General features: G+C 39.7%; 1 protein-coding gene across 1 annotated transcript; it reads left to right on the top strand.

Moving 5' to 3' along the window:
- The first annotated feature begins 3040 nt into the window (after nt 1-3040).
- Nucleotides 3041-22209, top strand: LOC142098525 (ras-related protein Rab-17-like). Its single transcript, XM_075181364.1, has 5 exons — nt 3041-3047; nt 3856-4007; nt 5544-5671; nt 12536-12627; nt 22088-22209. Exons 1-5 carry the CDS (start codon nt 3041-3043, stop codon nt 22207-22209), a joined length of 501 nt encoding a protein of 166 aa, XP_075037465.1.
- Nucleotides 22210-22404: the final 195 nt, after the last annotated feature.

Genomic DNA, 22404 nt, shown 5'->3' with positions numbered 1-22404 from the left:
AATAATGAATTAGACATGGTAATGGCTAAGCTAATATTAGGTCGGGGGGCTACTTCTGTTCATTATAAACAACGTTTGATTATATGAAAATTTGTTCAGGACTGTCTTATTGGGTGGACTTCTTTCCCCAAGTGACCTTGGATATGACCTTTAAAACAATTGTATTCTCTATTAATACTTTATCTGCAAGTACATATAGGGAAATGTTTTATAAGATATTCCATAGGGGCTATCTGTCCCCACATTGAAATTTTAAATTAGGTTTACTTGAATCGGACCGCTGTCTGAAATGTCATAGCTTAAAGGCTACTTTTTTTCACTGTATGTGGAAATGCCCATATATTAGATGATTTTGGAGACAGGTCTATCTTTATGCAGCAACACATCTTTTAAATTATGTACCTTTATCCCCGGAGAGGGCTGTATTGGGAATTGTGATGGTCTCTTCTCGAATAACGCGGGGAAGAAGAAAATTACTCTTGATTATTTTGGATACTGCTCGGAAGAGTGTTCTGCAAATGTGGACACAGGAACAACCACCATCTTTAGACTTATTTCAATCAAAATTGTTTCTTGCATTTAGAATGGATTGGCTAGAGACTACCTTGTATAAGGAAAATAAAGTAAACTCCTTTTTTAAAATATGGGAAAGCTTTATTGATTTACTACCTAATACACTTAAGTTACAAATTTTCTCATGTTTCAAATTTACAAGCTGGTATGAGGAAAGGATTGGTTTAAATAATCCCCCTATTCAATTGTCAAATGAAGTAGACCTTAAGTAAAATGTTAGATAAATTGACCACACCTGGAAGCTGTACTTAGTATTTAATATTTAAAAAGGAGTAAAAAATGTTGTATGGAAAATGTAAGAATTATGTTAAGAAGCCTATGTAAGTTATAACCATGTTGTACGACATAAATGGAAATTATGTTCTATTTTCTTTTTTCAAACTAATAAAAAAATAAATAAATAAATAGCCTACAGTGGCGCCCCTAACTGCTGCTCAGGCCTAGTGCCTGGTGTGCCGCGCATGTCTTGTGCCTGGAGAAAGATGGTTACTAGGCAAAGGAGGAGGTACAGAGTGCAGGCCCGGGAGAGGTGGTGCCCAGGGGGCCTTACCTGGTCCAGGGATACCTCGGACTACCTCGGCGTATGTCCTCTTCTGGCCGCCAGTGTCTTCTAGGAGCGGCCGCTGGAACTCTTCCCGTCTGCACCGCTTAGTCTTCACTGGCCGGAGTGCATCTGCTTTGCCATTTCTGGATCCCGGTCGGTAAAAAATTATGAAGTTAAAGCGAGAGAAGAAAAAAGTCCATCTGGCCTGTCTAGGGGACAATTGTTTAGCAGTGCGTAAAAATTCAAGATTTTCTGTGATCAGTAAGAATTGTCACTGGGTGGATAGAACCCTCAAGAAGGTGTCTCCATTCTGCAAAAGCACACTTGATGGCCAGTAATTCCTTGTTTCCAATATCATAGTTTTTCTCAGCTGATGTCATCTGCTGAGAAAAATAAGAACAAGGATGCAACGACATCTTCTTGCCGATATGTTGAGAAAGAATTGCTCCCACTGCAGAATCAGAGGCATCAACTTCGACAATAATGGGTAATTCAGGATTTGGATGTATCAGGATTGGTGCTGATGTGAAAAGAGTCTTAAGTCGGGTAAAAGCTTCTTGAGCTTCAGTTAACCATTCAAATGGAATGCCCTTCTTAGTAAGTTCCTTATGAGTTTCTGGTAGAAATTGGCAAAACCAATAAACCGCTGTACTTGCTTTTCGTTCTTAGGTACAGGCCAGTTAATGACTGCATCAATCTTACTGGGATCCATGCTCAGACCATCAGGGGAAATTATGTATCCTAAGAATTGAATCTTGGCTTGTTCAAATTCACACTTTTCTAATTTGATATACATCTGGTTCCTTCGAAGTCTTTCGAGGACAGTACAGACATATTTGCGATGTTCCTCCAGATTATCGGAGAATAAAAGAATATCCAGATAGGCAACAACAAATTGATCTAATAAGTCTCTTAAAACGTCATTGATGAAATGCTGAAAAGTTGCAGGGGAATTACATAGGCCGAGAAATGGTGAAAGGAATCACCTTAAGAGATTGTTGATTGAGGCACTCCAGTCCCTTGGAAAATATTTATTTAAGAACAAACTTTATTGAAAATTTATTAAAAATTGATGTGCCAGATAACATCATAGTCGGCGAATATTAAAATAGAGAGGTGATGAAAAATAAAGATAAGTGATAGAAATAATTAAAAATACCCTTCCGGGAAGCCGGTGGTCACAAAATTGTGACACTTATGATTTATTGGGAAAGATACCCATAATTATGGACATTGTATCAGTGAGATTCAAAATAAACCAATTTATTGGGATTCAATTATATTCCCTATGTTCATCGATATGATATAGTATGTCATATATAGTACCCTCTCATACAGTGTGTAAGAGAGAGGGATTAACTAGGACATGACCACAGAGGATTCCTTTCTAACACATATCTGCTAGCAGATACAACGGTTTATTGGTACTAGATTAGAGTACCAATCCTGAGTCCTTGGAACTATATACATTTACTTAAGTTCCTTTGTATGTCTATGTCAGACTACTATACCTGAGTGTTTTTGATAAATTATAAACCCTACAAGTGCATTCTTACACTACAATTACTTAATTTAGAGTGGACACACCTGCTGGCTATATATGACATACTATATATCGATGAACATAGGGAATATAATTGAATCCGGTACACATGGAGGCAATGAGGTCCAATGGTTAGCGAAGAAGTGAAGTCAAGGGCAAACAGAGTTCAGTACACGAGTAGTAGATGATAACAGGTAGAAAGAGAAACAGGAACAGGAGCTAGATCTCAGGCAAGGAGCACAATAATCAGGCTCTGTAGACAGGAATTCCAGTGTTTGGCCAATACTGCAATGGCAGTGTGAAGCAAGTACTGATAGAACCTGACAAAGCAGCATCAGTTAAATAGTGTCTAGGCACAGCAGAAGGGTGTTTTAAGCCAGATGACAGGTAAGCACAATAGCAACTATGGAGATAGATCAGCGACAGTCTATACACAAGGTATGCAGAGTAATGTGGTACAGAGACGAAACAAACAGAGCAGTGAAAAACATGCATTAGGCAAAATCCTGCCCAGGCAGCAAACAGGATAATTGGGGTCAAGAATGCAATATATTTCAGAATGGCATCCTTCAGAATCCCATTAAATGACAGAATTCAGGCTTACATGTCTATAAATTCCTGGTTCCCTTATTGTTCCCTTTTTAAAGATTGATACTACATCTGCTTTACACCAGTCTTGTGGGACTTACCCAGTTATGAGGTGTGAGCAAAATGAGCTGTTTTAGAGCACTAACATATCACGCTCAGTTTGTAAATTAAAGGGAAATTAGAAGTCATTGAGGAATTCTGTGGCTATATCAAAGCACGAGGCTGTTAACAAATTGCATTGTCTCTATTAATGTACACATTTTCCTAATGCACATTGAACTGATAACTGGTCATACAGATAATATATGCAGATGTTTATATATATAATATTATCACTTGTATATTATAATGCAGTAATTTGTGTAATTGTATTGATATTTTTTTTTTATCACCTTTTACCTTTATTTTACTTGCCCCTGCACGAAGGATATTTAATGGAATTGTTAATAAATAACAATTGAAATTAAACTAAATAGCAATTATTACTGCAGGTAAACAATCATAAGTAGTCAGTTAGATCTCTTGAATATTCTGATTGAAAACCATCTACAATGTTAGTGTACCGTTCTGTGTCATGGTTCCTCACAAATATACCTCTATGTGCCAGGTGCCTTTTTCTCACAAAGAGTTTATCTTCAGGGCAGGACTTTGGACTTTGAAATCTGGGACACGGCTGGGCAGGAGAGATACCAGAGCGTGTCCCACCTATACTATCGTGGCGCCCGATTTGCCATATTGGTTTATGACATCACTTCCAAGGTATAGAAAACTCTGGAACATCACCAACATTTTAATCAGCCCTGATCATGGAGAGAAAGCAAGAAGTCTACTTTGAAATTAGCATTGTTATAAATGTATTCTGAATTCCACTTGCTTAATGTGTCCCTGTTGCCTACACACTATGAAGTCAGTCATTTTCTGAGACAAACCAATATTCATGGCACTAATGTCATTAGTTAGTAAATTGAGCATGAGTATTGCATCAGTCCACAAAATGGCTGCATCCACTTTCAACATTTTTTATCTTATAAAGACAGACAACACTTCCCAGCCACATGAGCTTTAAAGGGGACTAAACACTGAATTGTTGCCCCAGAGCAATAGGCAAAAGAAAGTAAGACATTTACAGAAGATACCATTATCTGTTTCCTAGATGCCTAATCTGAAAGCACCAAACTGTATTGAGTAAGGCTATCCAACAAAATAGCTGACACCTTCTCTAACACGATATTGATAAGCCTCTTTCTTGCATACCAGAGCATTCATAAGAAGTATCATTTAGAATAGGTTCAGAATAACGTTAGGTTCATGGCAGGTAACGATTTTTCCTATTTACAAATATGAGTATTGTAAACAGGTAGCACTCCCTGATCAAGTCTTATACTAAGATATTGACTTTCTTAGCAATATTGCAAAATACTGTACATGGAGAAGAGAGTAAACACAGTTCTGGCACAGTTTTCTGTGCTCCGAAACGCGTCACAAATTTATTTATAATTTTAGATCCTCTAAAAGGTAAGTGTACACAGCCACAGATTTGCTTACCTTTGAAATATACCTTTGGCTCCAATGTAGCATAGACTAAAGAGCTTACATTGGAAAATGTCTGTGCACAAAATAATATAAAGAATATGTTCAGCCAAGAATATTAAAACTGAGAATAATATAAGGTACTAGATACTTTGTGCTATATATATTGTTGACATTTGAATACAGGTTCCAGGGACATTTTCTTGTTGCATAAGATCATCTTATCAAATTGCACATGGTGCTCTCGCTTCCTCAATAGATATTGGATAATACAACTCCAACATTACATCCACCTCTTATATATTATAATATTCTCAATGAGCATGATCATAATAACAAAATGTTGAAGTTTAGCTTGACACCTTCAAGAACAATGACCTAATTCTAATAGTGACAATTATAGCGAGTGGAGTGAAGGATCAGCCGCAACAATTTATTATTATAAAACCATACAGATATAGTAGCATATCCTTCATAACACTTTTTAAACATGACTGTGAGTGGGCTTAGTCTTGTTAAAACAATGGAGCGCAAATGTGGTCCCCCACAGATGGAGCACCTATGTTTAAATTTGCCAGATCCATAAAAAAGGCAATGCCCTTATTTAACTGGCAGTCCTCTCATAAACTGCCTGGTCCAAAAACTGTGTTATGCACAGCAATACCTTGCTGAATGTGTTGCAATCTATGAGCTGTTATAATACATACACTATATTTTCAGTTTCTTCAATTTTCTCCCCTGCCTTTGCTACTCTTTCTCTGTTAGGAGACATTTGGCAAAGCTCAGCTTTGGCTTCAAGAGTTGCAGAAGTACATCTCCAGTGGGGAGCTGGTCATTGCACTGTTTGGGAACAAGAGCGAGCTGCATGATGACAGGAAGGTCCTAAGAGAGCTAAGCATCTCTAGGTTTATCAGACAAAAGCTAATTTCACCCCCCAGGAGATCAGGAAAGTCGCTCCTATCTTATGGGGAGGGGGTGGGGGGGGGTTATCACTGTTATGCAGCTCCTTTTCCCAGAGTCACCGGCCCCGCGCAGACGAGTCTGGGGCTAATTTTCACTGCAACAAAAGGACTCAGTGCTTGTCCCCGTTATAGTGGAAATCTGCCCAGGCTAGTTCTGGGGCTGTTTGGAGATGTGATTTTTTTTATTTTTTTTTATTACACAAGACACTATATATATTAGGGATGAGCGGGCTCGGATATCTGAAATCCGAGCCCATCCGAACCTTGCCGATCCGAGCCGGATCCGAGACAGATCCGGGTATTCCCGCCAATTGCAAAACTGAAAGCGAGGCTCCGAGTCATAATCCCGTTGTCGGATCTCGCGATACTCGGATTCTATAAATTCCCCGCTGGCCGCCGCCATCTTCACTCAGGCATTGATCAGGGTAGAGGGAGGTTGTGTTAGGTGGTCCTCTGCCCTGCTATATCCTGTGCTGTGCTGTGCTGTGCTCAGTCCAGTGGTGCTGTGTCCTGTGCTCTGTCCTTCTGAGTTCAGTGGTGCTGCTGGGTCCTGTACTGTGTCGTGTTCAGTCCAGTGGTGCTGTGTCCTGTGCTCTGTCCTTCTGAGTTCAGTGGTGCTGCTGGGTCCTGTGCTGTGTCCTGTTCAGTCCAGTGGTGCTGTGTCCTGTGCTCTGTCCTTCTAAGGGCATTGTTATTTCCCCATTATTCCCAAGTTATAAAAAATTTTTACAAAAAATAATTATAAAAAAAAGAACTTAAAAAAAAATATCCAAAAACAATCCTGCAGTATAAGTCCATTGGTACTGCAATATTACAAAGTTCACTGATTCTGCAGTATAAGTCCACCAGTGGAACTGCAATATTACAAAGTTCACTGATTCTGCAGTATAAGTCCAGTGGTACTGCAATATTACAAAGTTTACTAATTCTGCAGTATAAGTCCAGTGGTACTCTCCTGTGCCACATATAATTTTTAAAGGCTTTGCCGAGTGTGTGTGGCTTAGGGGTACGCTCTCTTGTGCTACATATAATGGAAAACAAAAATTTGGAGGATAAAGCTGCGAGGAAAAAGCTCAGTTTTCCTAAAAGACCCGCTGGCGGGGATGCTGATAACATCTGGTCCGGACTGAAGGACCTGCCAATCATTGCAGACATGTCTACTGTTGCTGCATTGGATGCTGTCACAATAGAAAAAATGGTGGAGGATTATTTTGCTGACACCATCCAAATAGACATGTCAGACAGCCCATATTGTTACTGGCAGGAAAAAAAGGCAGTTTGGAAGCCCCTGTACAAACTGGCTCTATTTTACCGGAGTTGTCCCCCCTCCAGTGTGTACTTGGAAAGAGTTTTTAGTGCAGCGGGGAACCTGGTCAGTTAGCGGCGAAGGAGGTTGCTTCCTCACAACGTTGAAAAAACGATGTTTATAAAAATGAATAATGAATTCCTCAATGAAGTACAGCACTGCCCTCCAGATAGTACAGAGGGACCTGTGGTTGTGGAGACCAGCGGGGATGAATTGATAATGTGTGAGGAGGAGGAAGTACACACTGTAGGGGGAGAGGAATCAGAGGTTGAGGATGAGGACGACATCTTTCCTCAGTAGAGCCTGTTTAGTTTGTACAGGGAGAGATGAATTGTTTTTTTGGTGTCGGGGCCCAAACAACCAATCATTTCAGCCACAGTTGTTTGGTAGGCCCTATCGCTGAAATGATTGGTTTGTTAAAGTGTGCATGTCCTATTTCAACAACAGAAGGGTGGGTGGGAGGGCCCAAGGACAATTCCATCTTGCAAGTCTTTTTTTGGCATTATGTGACCATTCAACAGTTGTTTGCCATGTTCAAAAAGTAAAACAAAATGTCAACAAATTCAAAAAATTAAACCAAAAGTAAAATGCCCTGTCATAATTTAAAACAAGAGGTATTGACGTGCTAGAACTACTGTAGTGTTTATATGTTATAAACACTACACTTGGAAGTTGGAGGAGGTATTGTGGCCCCGGTACCAAATTTAGTACCGGGGCTACTCCACTATGCAGTCCAGATAGAGGTGTATCAGATATTAAACAACGTTGACTGTTGCTGCAAAATTTTTAAATAATATTGTGGGGAACATTACACTATGCAGTCCATAAACTTTTTTGGTAGAATTCAGACCCGTGGAGGGTTTTTTAATTATATTGTAGGTACCACTCCTCTAAGCAGTACAGGTACATTGTTTGGTGCGATTCAGACTAGTCGATGGTTTTCTTATTATATTGTGGTGACCACTCCTCTACGCAGTCCAGATACATTTATTGGTGCGAATTATTCAAGTTCAGGGTTTTTAAATTATATTGTGGTGACCACTCCTCTACGCAGTCCAGGTACATTTTTTGGTGCGATTCAGACCAGTCGATGGTTTTCTTATTATATTGTGGTGACCACTCCTCTACGCAGTCCAGATACATTTATTGGTGCGAATTATACAAGTTCAGAGTTTTTAAATTATATTGTGGTGACCACTCCTCTACGCAGTCCAGGTACATTTTTTGGTGCGATTAAGACCAGTTGATGGTTTTCTTATTATATTGTGGTGACCACTCCTCTACGCAGTCCAGATACATTTATTGGTGCGAATTATACAAGTTCAGGGTTTTTAAATTATATTGTGGTGACCACTCCTCTACGCAGTCCAGGTACATTTTTTGGTGCGATTAAGACCAGTTGATGGTTTTCTTATTATATTGTGGGGACCACTCCACTACGCAGTCCAGAAAGATACCTCGTTGCAACGTTTTGGACTAATAACAATATTGTGAGGTGTTCAGAATACACTGTAAATTAGTGGAAATGATTGTTATTGAATGCTATTGAGGTTAATAATAGCGTAGGAGTGAAAATAAGCCCAAAAACTTGATTTTTGAACTTTTTATGCTTTTTTCAAAAAAAATCCGAATCCAAAACCTTAAATCCGAACCAAAACATTTTGGCAGGTGTTTTGCGAAACAAATCCGAACCCAAAACATCGAGAAAATCCGAATCCAAAACACAAAACACGAGACACCAAAAGTCGCCGGTGCACATCCCTAATATATATATAATACATAACTTGCTCATGATTTGAAATAAACTTTAATTAAATAATTGACTCCCCAAACCCTTGTTCAACAGCTCATCCGTTTATTAAACATTAAACAAAATGTAATTGTTTTCTTTCTTGATCTGATGCAGGCCAAATAACTACAGATTTTATTAAAACCTGTAGGGAGCTCACAATGGTTGCCAGACAAACTGTAAGCTTGCACAGTGTAGTTTTAAATAAGAGCCACCCAGTGTCGGACTATGGCATGAAGGGCTCACAGGGGGACTGCAACACTAGAGGCCCACCAGAGGGGGTGTGGCCAGCCACCATAGAGGTGAGACCAGACACTAGAGGGGGAGTGGTCAGCCCATGAAGGGCATGGCTAGCGGCATAGTGTAGTATATAAAAAATGCAGTGTAGATAAAGAGTGCATAGTCTAGGACCCACCCTTTAGATCGGGACAAAGTCTTGCCCCACTAGAATCAGAACAATTGGCAGACTTTCCTGCTCTCTCTTACCTGTTCTTGCAGCGTTCACTACCTGCTGCTGCTGATGTCTTAAGCTCAGTAGCTGTCTGGACCCTGGAATGTTGGGGTCCTGTTGTGAAAAAAGTATGTGTACATTAAATATGGAAAGCCGAGCAATAAGGGCAGGGGCGGGCTGGACAAGGGGGCAGCGGGCACCCAGGCCGCTCAGTCTAGCGGCTGTTCAGGCCGGCCGCCTCCCCCCGTCGTAGATGCAATTTTTTTTTTATATTACAGGCGTGTTACGGGATGCGGCCGCGTCATAATGTCATCACGTGTCATGTGATACGGCCGCCTGTGCACCCCCCCGGGATGATATATCCCAGCCCACGCCTGAATGAGGGTGCACTCTAGCCCCCTTCCCCAACCAGTCACAATGTTTAATTAACAGCTCTCACGTTTAAAGTGTGTGTGTGTGTGTGTGTGTGTGTGTGTGTGTGAGTGTGAAAAGCACTAAGCTACTCTCCTACAGCAAAAAACTTGCATTGTTGCGTACACCATCGACAGAAGTGTACACTGCCTGCTCAAAGAAGTGTGACATATCTCCCGGGAGGCAGAACAGAAGTCCTGAGTTTCAGGGACAGTGCCCTAAAAGTACTACATACGTAGTGGAAGTAAATGTTATAATGAAACAAACAAATATAAAAAAATAATGTTTCAACGAAAGACAAGAATTAAAAACACACACAAAACACATATACAAGTAGAGGGGCACCTTGTCTCAGAATAGTTAGAATTAACATGTGTATCTGCATACTATTACTACCCTTAGTGAGAATATACAGTGCTACCCCCAACCTTGGCTCCATGGGAATTACCTTTGCTGCAGATTAGGGGTTGGCTAAAATCTAGTCAAGCCCAGGTGTGTCAATTGGGCATATAGATTTAGATTAAAGATTTTATAATATATATATATATATATATATATATATATATATATATAAATAAAAATATTATTGATACATTATTGATAATAATGGAACCAACAAATAAACGTTCATATTATGCCACACAGTAGTGCCCCAGTTCAATTTATGCCATTAATCATATTATGTCGTACAGTAATGTCCCCAAATTATATTATGCCACACAATAATGTCTCTAAACATTATTATGCCACAGAGTAGTGTCCCCAAACAATATTATGCCACAGAGTAGTGTCCCAAAACAATATTATGCCACAGAGTAGTGCCCCCAAACAATATTATGCCACAGAGTAGTGTCCCCAAACAATATTATGCCACAGAGTAGTGTCCCCAAACAATATTATGCCACAGAGTAGTGTCCCCAAACAGTATTATGCCCCAGAGTAGTGTCCCCAAACAATATTATGCCACAGAGTAGTGCCCCCAAACAATATTGTGCCAGAGTACTGCCCCTAATTCATATTATACCAAGAACAGCCTACCCCCCAGGTAAAAAGGGAACATTGTGAAGTTTGAAAAAAAAAAAAAGTAAAAAAAAAAATGACAGTAAAATAAAGTAAATGTAACTTACCTCTGTTTCATCTCTTCTCTATGGTCAGCTGGGCAGGGTCCTCGCAGCTCCTGTACGCTGTCTGCATTGTAACGTCATGACATGTGCAACTCTTAAAGGTGCAGTTGACTTGCGCTTTGCAAATTTTGGACTTTGGTGGGCCCCCACCTACAAAGAAAAGGGCAGGGGCAGATTGTGAACTTAAATTTGCCCTGGGAAAAAAGCTTGAAAGTGACATCATGTAGACGGGGCCAAATAAATGTTAGGTGGGGCACAGTATGTGTTTGTGCCTGATGTATGTACCTGAGTATGTGTGTCCTTTACTTGTCGTTTCCTGACCTGTGGCTGCTAGTGTCATTAGCTTAGGTGCTGCTTGTCTGGAACATGCAAAGTTCTGAGTCCTATCTGGAAAAAAAATGGGTACATGACATTTAGAAAATTCCAGCCAGCCACCCCAACATTAAATTAATAGTATCTGCATTTAATAAATAAACCTATTACCCTACCTCCAAACAGGACTAGCAATAAAAAGCATTTAAGTTTAATAAATATAACCATTTCCCACAACCATCCCTGGCATTAAATAATTCACATTTAATAAACTTAACCCCATATTCAATTAATAGCCCCAAACCAGCATTAAAGGTCCCGCCACCTCATCTTAAATGAATAGGCCCCACTATTAAATTAAATTGGCCCACCATCACCCCACAAATAAAATTGCACACATTAGCCACCACCTACCTCACATCCACATTATATTACTACAAGCCCCCATGCCCTCACCCCATTTCACTTTTAACAGCCCCCCTGTCCTCACCCCCATTACATTGCCACAAGCTCCATTGCCCACACACACATAACACACACATTACCATAACACACACACAAATTAATTTGTCATACCCACAGACACACACACATTAATACATTTATCATAAACACTGACTCACCCCCCCTCACAGACACACACTAATACATTCATCATACACACTGACACACATTCTCTCATACATATACACACATACATACACACACACACACACACATTCTCTTTCATACATACAGACACATAATCTTACCTTTATTGCTTTGCTTTCTCCATGGCAATGTGGGTAGGGGGCGTGTCTGCTCTGATTGGCTGAGTCACTGTGTCAGCCAATCAGAGCATAGCAGAGGGGGTGATGTGAGACAGTGAGGAGTTCCTGCCTTAGCAGGAAACTCCTCTGCTTTACTAGCAGCACAGGCTGCTACTACACTTACCTCTCCGTGGGGGTCCTGGTGATTCTAGCCCAGCCCCTTAGCGAAAAGGGGCATGGTCATCAGACAGTGGGGCCTACCCGGGTATTTACCTGGGACCCAGTCCGAGACTGGCGTCACCTGCTGCATGAAATTAGTATCACATGCCCGACAAAGAATACAAGCTTGTGATGTTTTTTTACCCACAGTACTCTAAGGGGAATATTTATTAAACTACGGGTTTGGAAAGTGGAGATGTTGCCTATAGCAACCAATCAGATTCTAGTTATTTATTTAGTACATTCTGCAAAATGCCAGCTAGAATCTGATTGGTTGCTATAGGCAACATCTTCACATTTTCAAACCCACAGCTTAGTAAATATACCCCTAAATGATGTCAGGCAGAACGGGTAATTTAAAAGATTAGCTGAAATGTCTCTAAATGCACTTGTTTATCCATTACCCATTTCAATGTATTGTGTTACTCTCAGGATGCACAGGCTTTTGCGGAAGAAAAAAGACTGCTGTTTATGGAAACTTCAGCTATGACTGGAAGAGGAGTGAAGGAGGTGTTTGAAGCTGTGGGTGAGTTAATTCTTTAGAAGAGTATGAGTCTCCACTAATCTAGCTGTGTGTAATTACCCTGCCTTTATCAATTAAATGAGGGCTCCTTTTGTATAGATAGGCTTAGCTCTACAATTTTAGTATGTATATGTACACAATATGGACAAAAGTATTCGGACACTTGACCATTATATCAACAGGGACTGTAATGACATTGTATTCAAATACATATACTCTAATATGGAGTTGGTCCTCCTTTTGCAGCGATAACAGCTTCCACTCTTCTTGGAGGGCTTTCCACAAGATGTTAGAATGTTTCTATGGGAGTTGGTGCCTATTCATGCTGTAGAGCATTTACGAGGTCAGGCACTGATGATTCCCTCACTCAGGGAATCATGCTTTGATTGGCCTTTGGCTAACAAGACTCAAGTATATAGGAGTCCGCAGTTATCTTCAATTTATGACTCCTTGAAAAAGTATTTTTGATAAGACGAAACGCGTCGGTGATTGAGGCAACATCTGACACCTGTGAGCACTATCTGGATGTTCGGGATATCACCGGCTGGAATTTCCCCTTCACCTACGAGTGTGCTAAGGACAGATAAGCTGGCTTTTTATTTGCTTCATGTACGGGCATTTATGTTACAGAATTGCAGTGTGAAATATTGTGCTGCTATTAAACTTGTGATTCTCTAGAGAACCATTGGTATCTAGTCTTTATGATATCACACTATTGTGCCATTATTTTTAGTTTGCAGACACCTGGTAGCTATCTGCTATCTGGTTCACGCTTGGAAGGATCATTTGACATCCAGGATCGTTTTGATTTCCAGTGTCCTCGAATGATACCATTAGAGGGATTTCCTCAGTTTATCACTTTGGCTTGAGTAATCTGAATTTCCGGTACGGGAATATCTTATTGTGGAGATTTTTCACTATGTATCACTTTTAATGCACTATGTGTGGCGCCCTCTGTCTTTTGTATTTCATTTACTAGGTATGACACTTGCAGACAGGTGTTGGATGATTGGGGAGCTGCCTATTACACTTAAGTATTTTTTCAGATTTTTATTCATTCTATTTTCACTTTAAGAAGCGCTTTATAGCTTAAAGAATATTGGGTTTCATATATATATATATATATATATATATATATATATATATATATATATATATAGTAACAAAACCGCACCCTTCTCATGGCACTTTTGTTACCTTCTGTTGCAAGAACACCCAGCAGATATCAGCAACACGAAAACTTCTTGTTTTAAATCAAATATATTTATTGTTGGCATCACAATAAATAACACTTCTTCTGTCAGGATGACACCAGCAAGCATTCCCTTTTGCTTGCACCTCCTGGTGACCCTAATGCTTGCTAGACATCGACCATCTCTCTACTGACTGGCCAACTAGTTCAGCATCAGTCACCCCTAACAAGAGCACAACTCAATGTTAAATACACAGGTCTACTCCCACAGGCTTGGATGACTGACAGGCAGCACTCCCACCTTGTCTTTAAAGGAGGTCTCCTCAGGTGCTCTGTAACGCCTATTCAATACAGACACCCCTATCAGCTCTGCTGCTAGCTGTGAAGACAAACACTTTAAAGCATGTAAGTAAATCACATTTTACATCCACTTTATCACATGTCTCAGACGTGTACATAACTTAACATAAGCACAGTGCTACACCTGTATATAACTTGATTTGCAGCCTTTTACCTGCAGACTGTTAGCTCCATAGCTATTTCCACTCTAAAAGGCCTGTGGAAAACCACTCCCCTTGACACAATATATATATATATATATATATATATATATATATATATATATATATATATATCATTGTATCATGCCCGCTTCCAGATAGATAAGTGAGACATGAAATTTAATGATGGTATCATTGATAGATACAGCAGTCAAGACAGTGGGGTACAAGGGAAAAATTAAAAGTGTTTGTGTGTGGGGTTTATGTACAAATCATGCATCATTCAGTACTGTTTACTGCGACTTGAGCATGTGGGAGAAATATGGCTGTGAATTCTTAACCTTGTTGCTATGATCTACCTTTTTGGTGGCTAGTGTACATTTTAGATATCCCCCTCCCCCATCAGGGTGACAAGTATACAAAGTCTACTTCACTCTTTTGAGTGGCTAGTATGCAAAGCAAATTGCACATTTATGGCACAAAGCATGCCTAGTGGCTAGTAAACAATGAGGACCTCCCATTCCTGTTGGCTATCTACAAAGAAGACCCCTCATTTCTGGTGGCTAGTAAAGAAACAAACTCCATATTTCTTATGCCTAGTATGGAAAGCAGACTTCTTATGCCTGATAGGTAGTATAGAAAGCTGTCTACCCTTTCCAATTGGTTTGTATATTTTCCCAGGGTTAGTAGCAGAAACATATCTGTAAGTTTCTTGTGAATAACCTCCAGTGTGCATCAGAGGTGTTTCCCCCACCTGTTTTTTTTATATAGCTGCAATGGCCATACTTGCCTTCTTTCAGTAGGCGACGTCCGGGAGAGGGGCGTGACTAATGGGCGGGAGGGAGCGGGGCACCTCAAATCGCGTCATTTTGCCCCCCACGAGTAAAATGACGTTTTGTCGCGGGAGGTGGGGCCAAAATGATGCGGTTCTCTGTGAATTGCGTCATTTTAACAAGGGAATTCGGGGATGGGGGAGAAATGCCAGCTCTCGCGGGAGCCCGGGAGACTGACCTGAATTTAAGGAGTCTCCCGGACTTTCCGGGAGAGTTGGCAAATATGGCAAAGGCCCAATTGCTGACTTACCACTGCTATTGAATTGCCCTCTACCTTGCCGACTTTGCTCTTTTTATTGAACAACAACCTAGTGATAATAACCCCATGCTATTACCAATAATAGCACAGTTTAATTCTGCAGCTGACCAGAATATATCCTGTACTTACAACTTAGAGCCACTGTACAGAGGACAATGTCTTTGTGTTGTGATGAAACTGGGATTTCCCCCAGTATAATCAGGAGTCAGGAAAATATATTAAGTTCCATGAACCTCTTGGCCATTTTTGAGACATTGACATGTACAGAACAACTACAACATGTGAGGATCCCCAGCAATACTAGCTATAGTCAACAGGTGGCAGTGCAACATCTACACTGACAACTGCATATTCTTTTCACTTACTGGAATCAGGAATTTGCTACTGATCAAATCAATTAAGATAAGGAGGAAACCCATGTATGCAGCTTTTCTAAGGCCCTCTTCAAGCAGAGTAAAGTTGGAATTCCTTTTCTCTGCCGTTGCTTCACGAGTCCTCATTTTTCCTGTTTATTGACTTCAGTGTTGTCCATCATAATTTTGTCTTCAATATATTGACCTTTGTTTCGTCCCTCATGAATCTACAATCTCCAACCCATCGGCTTTAGCTTTGTCCCTTACAATCTGTCCTCTCAGGACTAAGAGGCTTGGTCGTTCATGCTGTGTCTCTAATTGGTACCCCAGTCTAATGGTTCTCTCCTGCGAGTAACCAGCACAATGATATAATAGTATACTGTACATGTTTTACATTAGTTTCAGTGAATACATTTTCATATGCCATACATGCTAACGGAGGGCTTTATGGATCACTGTGCACAAATTTCTGTGCTGCACTACTAGTGCATTTATTTGTCTCACTGTGTATGAAGTGCATCTTGGATATTATGCAGGAGAATTTAAACCACCATACTTTGCTGTACTTGGTGCTCTTTACGCTCATTTGATTTGCAATGAGTCTCTTAAGTTAATTTGACAGTGCCTGAACCAGGGCAGGATTTACATTGAATCCAAAAATAAATAAAACGACTCTTCTCTGGGGAAACATATTAATGCTGAAACTGGATTATTATTAGAATATTCAAATATAATATGGCATATGATATAAATAGAAAAATAGTGAATTGTTATCTAATGTAGTAAAGCTAATCCTAGATAATCTGAGTCACTCTTGATCCATATATAATTAAACCAAAATGATATGTTAATCAAAAGCAATCATTATTTAGTAGAACACTTGCTAGACAAACATGCAAATTATATATTCATTAAATCCAAGATTCCATTAACATAGAACAAAGATAATAAAATGGTAAATTATGTTTATATAGTTGAAACGAGTCCAAACAAATAAAGGTTCTAAAATTATTGGTACCATTAAGTACCATCATAGATAGCACACTCTTAAAAGGGTGCATCCAGATGGACACTTTTTTTCTGGAGTGTGTATGAAATGCTTTGACACTTTAAATACTCATGAGCATTTTCTTTTTTAGAACACTGGAACACACTAGGTACAGGTGTGACAAAAGAGGATAGCATTGTTTACCATGCTCCTAGATGCATTGTTAGGAAAAAAATAACACCTTTGATGTTTTTTAAAAAGAGAAATCAAATGTCCTTCTGGACTTACCCTATATATTATCCTTACTGGGATCCTCTCACACCATGATTTCACCTGAATGTGGGTACAAAAGAAGACATTACTAATATAAATAAAACGGAGGCTCGGACTTGGCATGTAACATAATGCATAACCACTCCACAGAAGCACAATACTGGAATGCTTTGCCACACTGGTAAACAGTTAATCAATATGGGTAGCCACCCATTGTACTGTTGGTTTGAAAGTCTGCATTAATGACATCACTTGATATATTTGGGGAGTTCATTCTCCTTTCTCAAAAGTGAACTGACAGTAGAGGTTGATTTAATATAAGGCTTTTGTGACAGTCTTAACTGGGTCTAGAGCACTATTGGCTAACCTGTAACACTCCAGGTGTTGTGACACTACAAGTCCCAGCATGCTTTGCCAATATATCAGTGGCGCACGACGCAGGGGGGGTTTCTGGGTCTCCAGAACTCCCCTCTCCGCTAACTAGGTGCCCACCATAGCGGCACTGTACTATACAACAGCCGCGGCGCTGTCAAAGAAGCGTCCGCGGCGGTGATGTTTTGTATACAGCACCGCTGCGGACGTTTCTTTGAAAGCACCGCGGCTGCTGTATAGGACAGCGCTGCCGAAACGGACAACACAAGGCCCTGCACACGGAAGCATAGAATCTAAAAGGAAGGGGCAGACTGACAGGAACCAAAGATGGGTGTGACGGGATTAGTACTCTGGAGGGAGAGTTGAGCAAGAGGGTAGTATGAGGAAAGAGGGAGAGGTGTACTATGGTGAGTGAAGAAGGATTAAGAAGAGGCTTGTTGAGGAGGGGACAGAGGAGGTTAGAGAGATAAAGGGTAAGCTATCCTGAACAGTTGAGTTTTGAGGGATCCTTTAACATTAGCAAACTAAGGTATAGCCTGATAGAAGGTGGGAGATTGTTCCAGAAAGGGAGGCAGCATGGGAGAAATCTTGTATGCAGAAATGAGATGTGGTAACCAGATGGGAGCTGTGCCCACTTCTAATTAGAATGTAAGCTCTCATGATTAGGGCCCTCCCTACCCTTTGTTTTCATGTCTGCATTTATTTTGTCTACCTTGTATATCCCTGCTTTGTGTATGTCCCGTTTTCCCTACTGTCGCCTTACAAATCTATAATAATAATAATAATAATAATAATAATAATCTCCCTGTAACGGTTGTTGGATAAATGGATGGAGAATCAATATGAGAAATGCAGAAAATGTAATATAATAATGAAATAGAAGTATTTGAAATAAATTTTAGGACGGTGTGTGAATTAGGCAGGAATTGGCCTATCCCAGGGGATGATGGGTGTAGAGGTGAGATGAAAAAAGGATGAAGCAAGTGATGTCTAAATTGCATTGGTTGTGGCCAAGCAAATTGTATTGGAGTGTAGGTGTTGTAGTGGTAGAAGGGAGTATATGGGATGGCGAGATGTGTGGAATAGGATAATAAGTAACAATGGATGGTGGAGGTAAAATGAGTATACAGGGGATCAGTAATCAGTAATGAACAATAGGTAAGAGTAAAACATGATGGTATAAATAAATGTGTATATATAAAGGAGCCAGGTGGAAATGAAATAGCACAATAGAATGCTAAGAGGGAAAATTAAGAAATATTTGAGGGGCTAATGAAATGTTATCAACTGGAAGGTTGTGGATAATGGATGGGTGTGTAAAAATTGTTATATTAAGGATATGGATATTGTATATAGAAAACAATATTAAACATGTACTACTACTACATTATCTTATTATTGCATTATTATTATCTGTAATCTCACGTTGGTTCTTCATCCTCATCGACCGTTACCTGGAGCTCATCGCATATTGCATTGTTTGGGGTATCCTACCATACCTGTACCAGAGAAACAAAACCAGTGCCTGATTAAAGGTTCAGGCCGCCATAGGCTAATAGTGTAGTGTCCCCTTGCCTTCCCTGACAGGCTACAGGTAAAATCAAACGCTTCTTTAATTTAAAATCCAGCTTCCTAAACACTGTCTTCCACCAATGTGTTATCAAAACACACCTCTAGTTAGCTTTTTTTAAAAGGGTTATGGCAATCTTTGTCCTTCATTTTGTTTTCATTAAAATCAGAACTGGATAGCAGAACAGAGGCATAAATGATCATTACTAAGGGTAAAGGTATGGCCTCGTCTAACTCACTTATCCTCAAGGGCTCGCACAAGGATGAACTCATTGTCTTCAGCTTTTACCATGGGAATACGTCAAGATTAAAAGTTTAAAACCTTACTATATTTTTAATTCTTGCTTTCTTTTTACTTTGGGAAACAACTATTTTGTTATATTTAAAAATGAATGTCAGTTAATACCTCTTTCTGTCACAATTTGCACCCCCAAAAGTCTTGCACCCTAGACTGCAGCCTAGTCAGTTTATTGGATAATCAGGCAACGACCAAGACCAACATGTGTAAAACAAGACATCTAACAAAAAGTTCACACCCTGAAAATCCACTATCACTCCACCCAGCACTTCACAGCAACCACAAACTCAGTATCACCTGTTTACTAGTTAGCGCACACTACACTTCAGATTGGCAGAGGAGTGTTGTGTTTAGGACTCAGTGACCAAATTTATAAGTATAACTGTATTTCTCTGTAAATAGAGAACACAAAAATGTGTGCTTTGTGTGAATCCTCTTTGTTTTGTTTCTGAGGACAGATATTTGGAACTTCATGACATTGGAGTACAACCACAACTGTGATTTTTAAAAAAAATATTTTATATTATCTCTTTTTTTTTTTTATCTTAGGCGCCGCTTATCTTTTAATGCTTGCTGGATTTAATTTTCAGTATGAGTGTTTTGTTAATTTACTTGTAATCAGTTCATCAGGACACTGAAGCATGGGTGGGCACTGCTGAGCTCTTTATTCAGCCATTTGCTGACTTAGGTACATTGCACACTGCCCCCACCCCCACTTCCCAGCATTCCCCATGGTCTTAGGGACCATCACTAAAGATCCAAGCTTAAACATATAAGGGAGTGTCTACAAACATTAAGCATATCTAATCCAATAAGATCACAATGAGTACCAAATATTCTATATATTTTTGGACAATCCATCCACGTCTCTTATTCTGTACAATCATTGACAAAAATCTCACCCTAAAATTGATATTTGGTAGCACAGCCTTTGGTCAAACTAACTACATGCAAACACTTCAATAGCCATGGATGAGCTTCCTGCACCTCTCTACTGGCAGCTTGATCCACATTTCTTGTCCAAACTGCTCCAGTTTCCCCAGATTTGAAAGGTGTCTTCTCCCAACTGCTGTTTTCAGATTTCTCCACTGGTGATCTATGGGATTTAGATCTTGGCTCATTGCTGGCCACTCCAGAACAGTCCAGCATATTGTCTTGAACTGCTCCATGTTTGACTGTGGGTAAGGTTTTTCCTTTGAAAGATTAACTTTGCTCTGTGTAAAAATAGGAATGATGTACTTTACCAAAAAGTCTAATTTGGTCTCATCTGTCTACAGAACATTCTAACAAAAAGAATGTGGCTTGTTGAGGTGTGTGCTGGCAAACTCCAGTTGGGTTATCTTTTGTCTCTCCCAGCAATTAGGCCCTCCTGGGCCTCCTACCATATTACCCCCTTTCATTGAGTTGACGATGATGGGGTGTGAACTGAAACTGTGTTACCTTTTATCTGAAAGTCAGTTCAAACCAGTTTGACAGGTGATCGAAGTGCCTTTTCCACCTTCGGACAATCTCATGCTGCAATCTCCATTCAAGTTTTCATTTGTAGCTACCTCCACAGAGATTGGCTATGGTGCCATGGACCTTTAATGTCCTAATAACATTATGTACAGTGGAAACAGGAACATCAAGATCTCTGGTGGTTGATTTGTAGTCTTGAGATTTTCCGTGCTTGGCTACAATATTCTGTCTGACCTCCTCAGATAATGCTCTGGCTTTCTTTTCTCCAGGTTCATTGCAGTACACACAGCGGGCCTGATTCATTAAGGAAAGTTAAGCAAAAGTAAGCAAGTAAGGTAAAATCATGTTGCATTGAAGGGGGAGGTAAATTTAAAATGTGATGGCAGATTTATAGTTGGATAGGGCATGTCCTAGATCAATTTTAAAATTCAGTGTATAAATAAGCTATCAAGTATTTGTGTGCTACATGAAAAAACAGCCTTATGTGCAAAATAATAAACTTTGCTCCCCTTGCATTGCAACATGGTTTGTCCAGAAAACTTGAGAAAGAAAACTTACTCAATTTTTTGCTTAACTTTCCTTAATGAATCAGGCCCAATGCCAAAAAAACCCAAAAAGAATGAGTCCTATTCAAGCTTGTTCAATGAGTGATTTTCATATTGCAGGCATCTGACAGTCACCACAGGTGAGTTCAGTTTCAAAGTGAAGGAGAATCACCTGCTTGAAATCTAATTGTTTTCTAACTACTTCTAAAAGGTGCCAATAATTTGAAATGCCTAATAAAAGGATTTATGTGTGGAATAAACTGCTAATTAGTGCATTTTTCTGAGTTTTGTGTTTTATTCCTCTGCAAACCAAAGAAATACATACAGTATGTGCATACCAAAAATATTTTTAATTTCAACAACTTTCTGGTAACAGTTGTATGTGGGATGTATTTACATGTTATTCTGCATGCTGGGACAACAAACAATATATTCAAAGTTTCTAAGTATGCTCATAGGCTTCTTGTGGTGGTGACCTGAGCAATTAAAATGTACTATTTATTAAATGGATTGTGAGGTTTGTGAATACATGCATTATGATCTCTGTATATAAAGTGATTTAGTAATACAACATTTAGGAATATTAAATTACTTTCCACAAGGATGTTTCACTCATCTGAACATCCATCAGTGGCTCCATCTCTCTTTCATAGGCTTCCTTCCTTATTTGTTAGGGATTGTTCATGCGTTACACAACAAATGTTTCCTTTACACACTCATGCTTGTTAGTTTGTTGCCACTTAATGCACATACATATTTAATAGAATGGTTCTGTACTGCCTGTAAATCTTACTGATCTCTATCCTATTTCCCTTATCTCCAGCCTATGAACTACTGATTTGGGAACAGCAGAAGGAAGACAAAGAGCGCAGAAATGACACACACCTCAATGTGCAGGGCACGCATATTTCTGGTGTAATAAACACATGCTGCAAATTCCAATAAACACTCAGCAACAACAGAGAGAAAGGCAGGGGATTGTGGACATCTGTGTTACTGTGCAAATGAGAAACATTAGTAGTGAATTAAGACAGCTTAATAAAGAACAAGTGGTGGGGGGGAATAAAGTATAGATGGCATTAAACTGGTATGAGGAATAAGAATAATAATGAAATAGAGCAGAACGGGAAATCTGTATTT

This window comes from Mixophyes fleayi, chromosome 7 (genome assembly GCF_038048845.1).
Source record: "Mixophyes fleayi isolate aMixFle1 chromosome 7, aMixFle1.hap1, whole genome shotgun sequence".
Classification (NCBI taxonomy): domain Eukaryota; kingdom Metazoa; phylum Chordata; class Amphibia; order Anura; family Limnodynastidae; genus Mixophyes; species Mixophyes fleayi.
Note: the sequence above shows the minus strand (reverse complement) of the source record. Positions and strands in the feature narration are given on the sequence as shown.